General features: G+C 40.9%; 1 protein-coding gene across 8 annotated transcripts in view; it reads left to right on the forward strand.

The window, feature by feature from the left end:
- CACNB2 (calcium voltage-gated channel auxiliary subunit beta 2) overlaps nt 1-13234 on the forward strand; it is a 415600-nt gene that overhangs the window by 224875 nt on the left and 177491 nt on the right. Inside the window, exon 2 of one of the 8 annotated variants that reach the window (XM_069547615.1) lies at nt 12449-12544. The exons of the other annotated variants lie outside the window; for them this stretch is intronic. Within the exon in view, the coding sequence (XP_069403716.1) occupies nt 12527-12544 (18 nt within the window). The 5' untranslated portion in view covers nt 12449-12526. The remainder of the gene's footprint in view (nt 1-12448; nt 12545-13234) is intronic. 8 annotated transcript variants of the gene reach the window in all.

Raw genomic sequence — 13234 nt, forward strand, 5'->3', positions numbered from 1 at the left:
AGCAGCAGTCCTCAGGGACTGCTGAAGGAAACCAGGGACTGGTTTCATGGAAGAGAATTTTTCCATGGACTTTGAGAGAAGAGGATGTGATGGTTTGGGATTGATTCTCATAAGGAGCATGCAACCTAGCTCCATCACATGCACCGTTCGCAGTAGAATTTGAGCTCCTAGGAGAATCTATTTTTCTTGAAACGCTCTCTAGTCTTTCCCATTCTCTTGTTTTCCTCTATTTCTTTGCATTGCACTGATTTGTTGCACTGATCTGATAGGAGGCAGAGCTCAGGAGGTAATGTGAGCGATGGAGAGCAGCTGTAAATACAGAGGAGTTTCACTCACTTGCCTGCTTCTCATCTCCTGCTGTGTAGCCTGGTTCCTAACAGGCAAGTACCAATCCCTGGCCTGGGGTCAGGAAACGCCCCCACCCCCGGTTTTAAGGATGAACACAAGAATATATGGTTTGTCACCTAGATATGCCAGGATGTTTGATCGCATCTTACCCCCATAAAATAATATGTGAAAATAAAAATTTTCTGCAGTCCTAAAGAGATTTGCCACGTTACTTTTATTGTTAAAACTGAAAACCCTTAAAAGAGAGCTTTCCATGTCAAAGTAATTAAAAGTTATTAGAATTAAAAGTGGAAGAAATAGTAAAGGAAATGTGCATAGGAACATGCCAGAATCTCACTGCTTTGGGTCAAATATTTTTCTTCTGGCAAATCACATCCCATTCCTTTTCCACAAGCATACATACTTTTTTAGTTGGAGGTATGGTACAGACTGCAGGATTCTGCCTTTTGCCTTCAGATGTACTTTCTAATCATTTTTGGGATGGGAAGCACTGCACTGGGTCCCTTGAGTTTTGTCTAGTCGGAACGCGTGTGTCTCTCTAGTTGCAGTGTGTAGCCTAGGGGCTTGTGGGATCTTAGCTCTCCAACCAGGGATTGAACCCATGTCCCCTGCATTGGAAGGTGGATTCTCAGCCACTGGACCACCAGGGAAGTCCCTGTAATCACTTTAATCGCATAGTGATACAGCATTGTGTGGACTTATTAATGCCTTAACTCTTGCAAATAGAGTGGTCAATTATTGTTAGTTAATTTTAGTTAATTCCATAATTTCTCTTTTATAGATAAACAAATCTGTCACACCAATTTTGAGCATATGGTTTTCAGCAAATAACTTCTCTGAGATAAATTCTCAGATGTGGAATTATTTGCACAGCGAGTGGGTTTGAATGTTCTTATGTCTCTGGCTATAATCATTCTCTTCAAAATGATTATATCAGTCGACGGTGAAAGCATAATATTATTAATATGCTAATTTTGCTACCATACACCCCACATGAGGTGTTAATAATTGCCCTCAAATGTAAATAATTATATAGCACATCACTTTAATTTCTGTTTAGGAGACTAACTAGGAAAGGTATATATTAATCAGAAATTTGTATATTCTTTGCATCTCTGTGTAAATTATTTTATTAGATTTCCTGTGTTTAGATTGCAGTATCAATTTTATTTGTTACATAGTAAGAGTAGCTCTGTAAAGAATAAACTGTTGATTTTTCCCTATCCAGTCTCACCTATCAAAATATTTCCTTTCATAAAAGCTAATTGGATATTTATGTTGTGAGACCCTCCTCATATCACTGAAGGATAGATTAGTGCCAGGCAATAGGGTATTAATTTCATTAGAAGTTGGCACTAGGCCAGTCAAAGGATTAAAACTTCCTTTTGGAAAGTAGAATACAAAGCTTTTGACTTTATTCAGATATCTTATTTTGTGCAGCAGTCAAAAACTAGTGTACAAATAAAATGACAACATCTGACTCAAGTTGCAGTTCATATGAAAAGTGTATTCTGTCTCACCTTGAGGGTCATAGATTTTGCATGTAGGACAGCAAGTCCAATAGATTGTCAAGTTGTTGTTGATTTTGTTGACTTAGAGGAAAATACACAACATAAGAGATGAGAGTTCAGGTTTTATTTGGGGACCTTACTGAGAACTGTAGCCTGGGAGACAGCTTCTCAGTAGCTCTGAGGAAACTACTCTGAAGAGATACTGGAGAAGCTGGTTTCTATATGATTTTTGGCTTGAGGATACAGGCAGTTAAGAATACTTCTTGCTAAAAGGTTACTTCTGGTCACAAAGAACGGGGATCACCAGATAATGACTTTAGCACTTTACTCTGTATGGGAAGATGCAAGAATCTGGGTTCAATAAAATTCTTCCTGAAATATGTGGGTGTTAGTCGATCAGTCGTGTCCGACTCTTTGCGACCCCATGGACTGTAGCCCGCCAGACTCCTCTGTTCATGGGGTTTCTCAGGCAAGGATACTGGAGTGGTTTACCATTTCCTCCTCCAGGGGAACTTGCCAACCCAGAGATGGAACCTCTGTTTCTGGGATTTCCTAGGCAAGAGTACTGGAGTGCATTGCCATTTCCTCCTGCAGGGGATCTTCCTGATCCAAGGATCTAACCTGGTCTCGTGCATTCAGGCAGATTCTTTACCATCTGAGCCACCAGGGAATCCCCATACATCTAACTATCCAAGGGGCTTGTTTCTCCGAAGCACCTGGGGCCTCGTCCTGTTTCTCAGCAAGAGCTCTTCTCTAGGCCACCATCAGGCAGCAGCTGCAGCAGCGAATGTCTTGCTAGAACTGGGTGGTAGGCAGAGCCCTTTGTCTTCTGTTTGCACATCGGAGCTGTCGTGGCTCTAGACCGTGCACCCTTACAGTTTCTGCTTGGCTCCCCCTGCCAGGGGTCATTCAGGGCCTGTATTTCCCTCTCCCGTAGGGTTGGAGAACTGGAATTCTCTGTACGCTTTCCTGGTAAGGGACATGCCATCATCTCGACCTTAATATTATCTGATGTTCTTTGTGAACCTCACAGACATTACTTACATGTCTTTATCTTTTTCTTGAGGTATAGTTGATTTATAATGTTGTATTAATTTCTGCCCTACAACAAAGTGATTCAGCTATACACATGTATACATTGTTTTTTATATTCTTTTCCGTTATGGTTTATCCCAGGATATTGAATACAGTTTTATACGTAGTTCCCTGTGCTATGCAGTCGGGCCTTGTTGTTTATCCATCCTATGCGTAAAAGCTTGTGTCTGCTAACCCCAATCTCCCACTCCATCTTGACGACCTACTTTCAGCAACCCCGTCTGTTCTCTGTGTCTGTGAGTCTGTGTGTGTTGCATACCTAGGTTCATTTGTGTCATATTTTAAATTTGTGTTATATTTTAAATATATAAGTGATATCATATGGTATTTCTTTCTGACTTATTTCACTTAGTATGATAATCTCTAGTTGTATCCTTTGCTGCAAATGGCATTATTTCACTATTTTTATGGCTGAGTAGTCTATGGGGTCACACAGAGTCAGACACAATTGAAGCGACTTAGCAGCAGCAGCAGCAGTATTCCTTTATATATATATATGATACCATATCTTTATTCATTCATCTGTTGATGGACATTTAGGTTGCTTCCATTACTTGGCTATTGTAAATAGTGCTGCTATGAACATAGGGGTGCGTGGATCTTTTTGAATTATAGTTTTGTCAGTTGCTCAGCCATGTTGTACTACTTTGACTCCATGGACTGTGGCCTGCCAGGCTACTTAAATGCCTTTAAATCTCAGTTCAATTATGTAGCAATTTTGTTACCTGTTAGTGGCATTTGAGACATCAGAAAAGAGAAAAATCTGATCCCTTTAATCATATCTAAGATCCTTATTGTGCAATCATTATGCAAAATAGGTCTGCCACAGTCCAGAAGGTTCCGCACGCTCTGATACCAGCGCCTCCTTTACAGAGTTAGTGTTGTACCATCCTGGGTCTCCTAATCGTCTTAGTTACTCAAAAACAGAAAATGGCTTTGATTTGAGAATGCAATGGGAAGCTCAGTGCACTGAAATGAGAGGAACAAGATTGTTCTTGATGGTAACTCTGGTTTCTTGGTTTGGGAGGAGTTGATTTACATCTCTAGGCTCGATTTATCACCTATAAAATTAAAGTCATCATTCTTATCTCTCCATCTGCTCAACATGAGAGCCTCTGACAGCCCATCAGCAGTGATGCAAAATTCTTAAAGCGTCTCAGAACAGCTGTTTATTTGTTTTGTCTTTCTTTTGAAGCGCTAGCCATTGTTTAAAGAATGTGCTTTCAATATCAGTATGTATTCAGTCAAGTATTTTAACCTCGGGTCTCTTTATTTATTTATTTATTTATATTTTTTTTGGCGGGGGCGGGGGGTGCCTTTTTGGGTCTCTTCTGTCTTGGTACTAACACAGGTATTTCCACAGCTTGAAACCTGATGAGCCCAAGATCCTTCCTGGGCTTGAGTCCAGGTTTATGACCGTCTTCATTGCTTAGGTTAATAAGCTTTTATTTGGTTGCTAAGTCGTGTCCGACTCTTTTGCGACCCCATAAACTGTAGCCTGCCAGGTTCCTCTGTCCATGGGATTTTCCAGTCAGGAATACTGGAATGGATTGCCATTTCCTTTGCCAGGGGATCTTCCTGACCCAGGGATCAAACCTGCATCTCCTGAATTGGCAGGTGAATTCTTTACCACTGAGCCACCAAGGAAACCCTAATAATAAGCCTCAGTGCTCACTAAAAATGTATACGTGAGTAGAACTTTTCAAGACCCAGGTTCCACATGAGCAAGTTCTGTGCATCCTTCACCACTCTACTTCCAAGGAGTTTACAATAGGGTCCATGGTAGGCTGTGAATAATTAATGCTAATTTGATGTTTGGGGATTTTTTAAAAGAAGTTTCCATGTGCACTCAAATATAGCTGTAAGAAAAAGAAGTAACTTCATGATAGTGACAGAAGTATCAATCACATACAAGTGATGTGTGTTGAGTATGACCCGGGTAAACTTAAACGTGATCTCTATTGTTGGAGAAATTAATATTTATTCAGATAATGTAACAAGAGAAAAAATATGTATGCCATGTGCAAATACTGAAGAATAAAGAAATATAGATCTCTAGACTTCACTTTCACTTTTCACTTTCATTCATTGGAGAAGGAAATAGCAACCCACTTCAGTGTTCTTGCCTGGAGAATCCCAGGGATGGGGGAGCCTGGTGGGCTGCCGTCTATGGGGTCGCACAGAGTCAGACACGACTGAAGTGACTTAGCAGCAGCAGCAGCAGAATATAAGTAACACAGATGTTTAGAGAATTCTCAGGGTAAAAGATTGGTTGAAAATTCAGAAGTTATGGAATTCAGTACAGCATAACCACCATGGAACAATAAGCTTGTCATCCATCTCTTTAATACAATTTAGCTAAATTATGTATGTTTTTCACTGTAAGCTAGAATATGAAGATCTGAGATGATTACGTAGCTGAAACTGAGCTCAGTAAAAGTTTCTGTTTTAAAGAGATTTCCAACCTGTTCTGTCTGTTTTGTCTTTCATAGGAAGAGTGGGAATTTACAGGCCATTGTGGAAAGTGTGACAGGATTCAGAGCTCCCTTGAGAGCCATCACTTGACTGCTTCTACATGACTTTTTAAGAGATGTGATACCATAGCTGGAATGGCTCATTGGTGGAAACACTGAGGGTTGTTTGTTTAAAGAGGCCCAGAAAGGACAGTTGTCAGGGAACTCGGTGTTCATAAGAGATACTAGGAAATAATTTGTGTGAATGATAAATGTTCCCCATTCCTGATGCACTGCCTGCTCTTGGGTTGAGAAAGTACGTATTTTATGTATGTATTTTGTTTGGGGTTTGTGTCCGTCACTGCACGCAGGCTTTTCCTAATTGCCGTGAGCGGGAGTGCTTTCCACCTGCGGTGTGAGGGCTTCCCGCTGCAGGTTCTTCTCTGGTTGTCGAGCACGGGCTTTCGGGCGCAGGCTCAGGAGCTGTGGCGCGTGGGCTCTGTTGCTCTGCGCCATGTGGACTCTTCCCAGACCAGAAATCAAACCTGTGTCCCCTGCATTAGCAGGCAGATTCCTATCCACTGCTCCACCAGGGGTGGAAAATATGTATTTGTTTAATTTCTACAGCCAAATGAGAGTACCTGCCTTCCTGGGACTGTTTTTCATTCTAGCAGCATCCTCTTAGCACTCATATTGCCATTAAAGTAAAAAACATGCTGTAGAAAAGCAGTCAGTCACAAAAGGGCAGATAACTGTATGCTTTCATTTATACGAGGTACCTGAAATAGATTCATAGAGATACAGAGTGCAAACGGTGGTTGCCAGGAGTTGTGGGAAGTAGAAAATGGGGGGCTAGTGTTTAAGGGGGACAGAGGTTCCATTTGAGATGATGAAAACAGTTCCATAGATGGATGGTTGTGACAGTTGCCTAACAGTGTGAATAGACTTAATGTCACTGAATTGTACATTGAAAAATAGCTAAAATGGCAAATTGTATGTTGTGTCTGTTTCAGTACAATTTTTAAAATGCAATTTAGGGACTGCCCTAGTGGTCCAGTGGTTAAGACTTCACCTTCCAACGCAGGGGGAGTGGGTTCTATCCCTGGGTGGGGAGCTAAGATCCCACATGCCCCTGGGCCAAAAAACCAAAACATAAAGCAGAAGCAATAATATGAACAAATTCAATAAAGATTTTTGAAATGGTCCACATCAAAAAACGATCTTTAAAAAAATTTTAAAAACAAAATGTGATTTTTAAAGAAATTTGTTAGTGTGCATGTATGTTGCATGAAGGCAAATACTTTCTAGGTATTATCTTATTTAGTCTTCATAGCAGCTCAGTGAAGGAGGCACATTGTCATCTCCACAGATGAAGAGTCTTAGCACAGCCAGCAATGTCTCAAGTCTAGGGCCATGCAGAGGATAGCGATGTAAACAGAGATCATAGCCCAGTGGCTAGCCTGCTGCACATGTGCACACGTGCACACCCACGCACATGCACGCTATGCACAGCTTCCTTTTTTTTCCTCCCCCAGATAATTGCACTCTAAGTGCTCAAGCAGTCAACTACTGTTGCTTTCATTTAGGAATAAGGATCCAAGTTCATGGGCTTCTCCTTGACATTTGAGCCTTGAAAGTCCTGTAGCAGGTAAGGCTGCCACCCTCCCCAACCCTCCAGGAGTCAACCAGGCCCTAAAGGCCTTTCCAGCATCAAAACCCAAGGCCAGTTGCATCCTGGCTTATTAGGCAGAATCCATGAAAATTACCTAACCAGCTTACTATAAAGATCATCTCAAAATTCACTTGTGTTTCAAAAAACCCTCTCTAAACAAGCCATTTTTTAAAACTTTTTATTTTGTGTTGGAGTGTAGCCAATTAACAATGTTGCAATAGTTTCAAGTGAACAGAGAAAGGGCTCAGCCATACATATATATGTATCCATTCTCCCCCAAACTCCCCTCTCATCCAGGTAGCCACAGAACATTGAGCAGAGTTCCATGTGCTATACCATAGGTCTTTATTTGTTATCTATTTTAAACAGAGCAGTGTGCACATGTCCATCCCAAACTCCCTAACTATCCCTTCCCCCTGGCAACCATAAGTTCGTTTTCTAGTTCTGTGAGTCTTTCTGTTTTGTAAGTTCATTCGTATAATTTCTTTTTAGATTCCAGATATGAAGGATACCATACAATATTTCTCCTTCTCTGCCTGACTGACTTCACTCAGAACGATAATCTCTAGATCCATCCTTGTTGCTTCAAATGGCATTATTTTGTTCTTTTTAACAGCTGAGTAATATTCCACTGACATATGCACCACGTCTTCTTTATCCATTCCTCTGTCAATGGACATTTAGGTTACTTCCATGTCTTTAAACAAGCCACTTTTAATAACATAATTTTTTTTCCCTATCTTCTAGACGGGTCTATTGAACATGTTAAAAAAAAATTAGCTGTTTTTTCCTCATCTTAATGTCCCAGCTACTTTTAAGGGGGGGAAAAAAAAAAAAACAGGCACACAGGCTCATTCCTATAAAGGAATAGATGTAAAAGCCAAATAAGGATATTTTCATAAAGAATGCATGTATACCTTTGTTTCTCTTCTTTTTTTCATTGCTAAAATCTGTATTTCTAACCAGATTTCATTTAAGGTGTTTTTTTGGTTCATTTTTGTTTTGACTTGTTTCTTTGGCAATTACTGACTTTGAATCAGGTATATTCTATACCCCATCATTCTGTTGAATTAAAGATTAGAAGACAATTCAGTGATAAAAATTAGTTTTATAAAATTAGGAATAAGATGCTTAGATGAACTGAACTGAGTTAGAGATCTTTGCTGATTCTGCTAAGTATGCTAAGTTGCTTCAGTCGTGTCCGACTCTGTGTGACCCCATAGATGGCAGCCCACCAGGCTCCCCCGTCCCTGGGATTCTCCAGGCAAGAACACTGGAGTGGGTTGCCATTTCTTTCTCCAATGCATGAAAGTGAAAAGGGAAAGTGAAGTCGCTCAGTCGTGTCTGACTCTTAGCGACCCCCATGGACTGCAGCCCACCAGGCTCCTCCATCCATGGGATTCTCCAGGCAAGAGTACTGGAGTGGGGTGCCATTGCCTTCTCCTGCTACCTACTAATTGTTGCCTCTTAACATTTCTTTTTTCTTTTTGGCCACACTGTAAGATGAGGAATCTTAGTTCCCCAACCAGGGATCAAACCTGTGCCCCCTGCAGTGGGAGCATGGATTGTTAAGCACTGAACTGCCAAGGAAGTCCCATCTACCAGTATTTATTTTTAATAACTGAAAAACAACAAAGTATAATTTGTGACCCCATGGTGGACTGTACCCTGCACCAGGCTTCCTGTCTATGGGATTTTCTAGGCAAGAGTACTGGAGTGGGTTGCCATTTCCTTCTCCATACCAGTATTTTTTAACTGGGCAAGATGATGAAATTGAAGGCTACATTCAAAGATTTCGGTGTCTTTCAAAATCTTGCTGGGAACACAGGCTATTTCATTGTTCCCATTTTCTACCTTTTTCTTTCTACCATGGAAAACCAGATGGTCCATAGCAGCTGAGAGAAATCATTGCCAACCCAGCATATTTGCATAATTTTCTCTCTGCCCTTAATCTGGAACAAAGGAAACAAAATAACAGGCCACGATAATGAAGTAAATCAAGTTCTTAATTACAGAATTAGGAAACGTTTTAACAGTATTTAAGATTCCCTGCTCATGTTCCTTTCAAAGTCCTGGAGTCCCTTGTAAAATGTGATTTCCATTCCAAGGTTTTTCCTGGTGAGTTCATCAATTCAGCAAGGCAGAATGCTGACAGTTTTTCACAAACCTGAGAAAAATAATTATGACATTTAAGATACAGAAATAGACACGCAGAAGTTCAGATCCTCACCCTTCTTGATGCTTTCTCAAGGCCAGTTCAGTTTCTCCTAATAAGGCGTTTGACCTGCTTGCCAAGCTCTGACAGATGATATTTTTTTACAGGTCTGTTCTTTCAGTGTGTTCAGTACAAGGCCTGAGCTGAGCAGGCTAGATGAGCCTTATTCACTGAAGGGGAATTCAGCCTAAAAGGACATTTTAGCACCCAAGTCAACCGCATTAGATTTCATTCTTACTCTTCGGAAAGATAATGCCTCTTTATTTGGAATGCATGTGTTCCTTCCAGTGGCGAGAAGTGAGGTGACTTTTATATATCATGTCCCATTACAGGGCTCCTCTGTAGGGAAGCAGGGAAAACATGGCATCTGGGGCTGTTAATTCTTAACAACACCAGTAGGATGTAATTGCTTTATCACAGAGGACCATGAAGATAGCACATGTCAACACCGTACGAATGCTCTTAGATTATGGAATCTGGTCAGTGACTCACATTATCGTGGACAAGTACTGAAATAGACAACAGTCGGATTGATAAATTGTGAAAGAGAAGCCAGTAACAGTCAGCAAATGATAAGCAAGTACATGACTTGAAAACATTCCTGGCGTTTCATTTGTCAGAGCTCTTGCTTGGGTATGCTCCCTGCTTGTTGCTTTGAAAGAGTTTCTCTTAATTATACTCGTCATTATTTTCTAAGTGAAAGTCACTCAGTCGCGTCCGACTCTTTGCAACCCATGGACTATACAATCCATGGGATTCTCCAGGCCAGAATACTGGAGTAGGTAGCCTTTCCCTTCTCCAGGGGATCTTCCCAACCCAGGGATTGAACCGGGGTCTCCTGCATTGCAGGCAGATTCTTTACCAACTGAGCTATCAGGGAAGCCCAAGTATGTATTTAATCGACATATGAATGACAAGGGAAACCAAGGCTTAGTCACATCAGAAAGGAACCATTTCTTCATATCATTTCATAGCTATTTTTTAACGGAGGGTGTTTACAGGTAAGATTTAACAGCATTTGAAGTGATTGGCTAGTATACTGGATTTTCTCATCTACTGAGCAAAGAGAGGAACGTGTCCATTTGTATCAGTAAAATCTGTGAATGGAATATGAGAATGGGGGTATATTGTTTTCTTTTTTAAATTTTGTAATTTAAAAAATTTTATTGTTTATTTATTTGGCTGCATTGGGTCTTTAGTTGCATCATGCAGAAATCTTTCATTGGGCACAGGGACTGTCTAGTTTCAGCATGTGGGCTTATTTGCCCTGTGGCATGTGGTATATTAGTACCCTGACCAGTAATCAAACCCATGTCCCCTGCATTGCAAGGTGCATTCTTAACCACTGAACCACCAGAGAAGTCCGCCTGAGGGTGTATTTTGAATCTATCAAATGTAGGATGTCATCTCTAGTAAAGCTGTAAATTATAGTAATATATTTTAAAAAGGTTATTTTTCTTATTCGTGAAATGTTTTAAGATGTTCTGTAGCAGAAAAATGTGATCTGTTCAGTAAGAAAAAAATAAAGGGAAAAATCTTGTAATTTTTTTAGAGAAATATGATTCCTCAACAGTAATATGGCTGACACTTTGATTCTGGATGATCTTACATTTTAAAAATAGCGTTCGACTTCAAAAATTTTATGATTCTGTAGGAAATCTCTATTTTTATGTACTTAGAAAAATCTTTTGTTAGGGGCATGACGCTTCTCGGCTGTTTTTCTCTCAATAATTTTATGCTATGAACTGTGTAAGCAATTCTTTTCTTGACAGTTGACTGCTCTGTGTTGATTCAGTACTAGGTCCACATCAAAGTAAAATGAACCGCAAAGACATCGAAAACTAATTGAAGGGAAAAGAAAGCAAATGCTTCATGAGAGAGCATGTACTATTCCAGGGATTATGAACTATTGACATTTGTTTTTGAGAGTATGAATTTAGATTTCCAGTCTAGTCTTTAAAAAAATTCCCTTGTACTGCTCTGTGGGAGTTGATGGTTTTATGTTAATCATATCTATCTTAGACTGTCTGTTTAGTCTATTCACTGTGACAACAACCATTATCTATTTCTTTGCCCAAAGGCATGATCATGAAATATTACGAGCAAAGTTTTATTCCTACAGTAAACAATAAATCTACCCAGTCATTGGTCAAACTGTCAGTATTCCAGTTAATATTTTGAAAGTTTTGCTGTTTATTAATACCAGCAAGTGGTTGGTAGCTTGATGAGAACTTCATTAAGATTAAGGTAGAATTTATGTTTCTTTAGCCTTAATTAGATGAGTGACATTGAACACATTCCCCACTGTCTCTGACAGTCAGTTGCCTCCTCTTTGCAAGAAGCAATAATACGAGCCTTCTTGACCTCAAGAATCAAATATATATGAAAATCTTGAATATCAGTTCAGTTCAGTCGCTCAGTCGTGTCCGACTCTGCGAATATAGTAAAGCCCAAACTTCCTGCCTGGAAATTTGACCTCTCTTGGGAACAGTTCCTTTGATAAAGTCCCATGAGAACTTCCACTGTGCCTGGTCCCAACCCACAGCTCACCCTCCGCCCCTTCTGCCCTCCACCACTTTAAAAAAAATAATTTTATTTATTTTTGGCTGCGCTGGATTTTTGTAGCTTTGCGCGGGCTTTCTCTAGTTGCAGGGAATAGAGGCGACTCTCTAGTTGTGATGGCGCAGGCTTCTCATTACAGTGGCTTCTCTTGTGAAGCACAAGCTCTAGAGCACATGGGCTTTGCAGCGCACATGCTCAATAGTTGCAGCTCCCGGACTCCAGAGCAGACTCGGCATTTGTGGCTCTTGGGCCTAGTTACTCCAAGGCATGTGGAACCATGTCTGACCAGGGATTGAACTCTTGTCCCCTGCATTGGCAGGCTGATTTTTATCCTCTGTGCCACCAGGAAGGTCCTCCCTCCACCACTTTACTATGCCCTTGAAGAGGCCAAAAAGCTGTTGAAAGAGTCCTAAGGAGATGAAAATGGCAATGCTGCCAAGACGGTTATAATGGGGCCTGAAGGGAGCAGAAGAGTATAAGTGAGCAGGCAGTTGTGTTGGGTGCTGCGCTTAGTTGCCCAGTCGTGTCCACTGTCGGCAATATTTGTATATTGCTGACACTGTTCATGTTTACTTGTTTGTTTTGCAATTAGGACCCTGGAGAAGAGGAGGCCATCTTTAGAACCGTCTCAGGACACAGTGGGGTCAAAGGCCCAAGAGCAGAAGAATGAATGGGGTACTTAGGAGAAGTAAGTGGACGCAAACAAGAGGAGAGCGCTTCTCTCATTCTGAACCTAAGTTGACTGTCTACATATTCTATGGTGGATTGGCAGGGGTTCAGAGAATGAAACCATAACACAACCCGTTAGAACCCCGTGTGCTTTCTTTCTTCAGAAGTCACTTCTGAAGGGAAGATGTTACCGTGTGTCATGGTGCTTGACATGAGACTTCCAACACCTCATGGGAGTTTCCCGATTTTGGGGTTCTAGACAAAGGAATTCCCTTTTGTAAATCTTACTTGCAGCTTTTCATTTCTAGGCATGAGTCTCCTTAGAAAAGTCAGGAGTCGTGTCCTCTTCAGTCGTGTCTGACTCTTAGAGATGCTGTGTGCTGTGTAACCTACCAGGCTCCTCTGGCCATGGGTTTCTTCAGGCAAGCGTACTAGAGTGGATTGCTGCTTCCTTCTCCAGGGGATCTTCCTGACCCAGGGATTGTACCCGCGTCTTGTATGTCTCCTGCGTTGGCAGATACGTTCTTTACCACTAGTGCCACCTGGGAAACTTAGAAAAGTCATTAGATTTTATTTTAAGTTTTTAAAAACCAGAGTTTCCATATGTCACTCACCATTGGGTGTTAATTTTACATATAATTTGTTCTCGGGATAAGTGGTATCACACGAATGATTGAAAAAAATCCAGGCGACATTTATTCAACTGTGA

The sequence above is a fragment of the Ovis canadensis genome, chromosome 13 (genome assembly GCF_042477335.2).
Source record: "Ovis canadensis isolate MfBH-ARS-UI-01 breed Bighorn chromosome 13, ARS-UI_OviCan_v2, whole genome shotgun sequence".
NCBI classification, from domain to species: domain Eukaryota; kingdom Metazoa; phylum Chordata; class Mammalia; order Artiodactyla; family Bovidae; genus Ovis; species Ovis canadensis.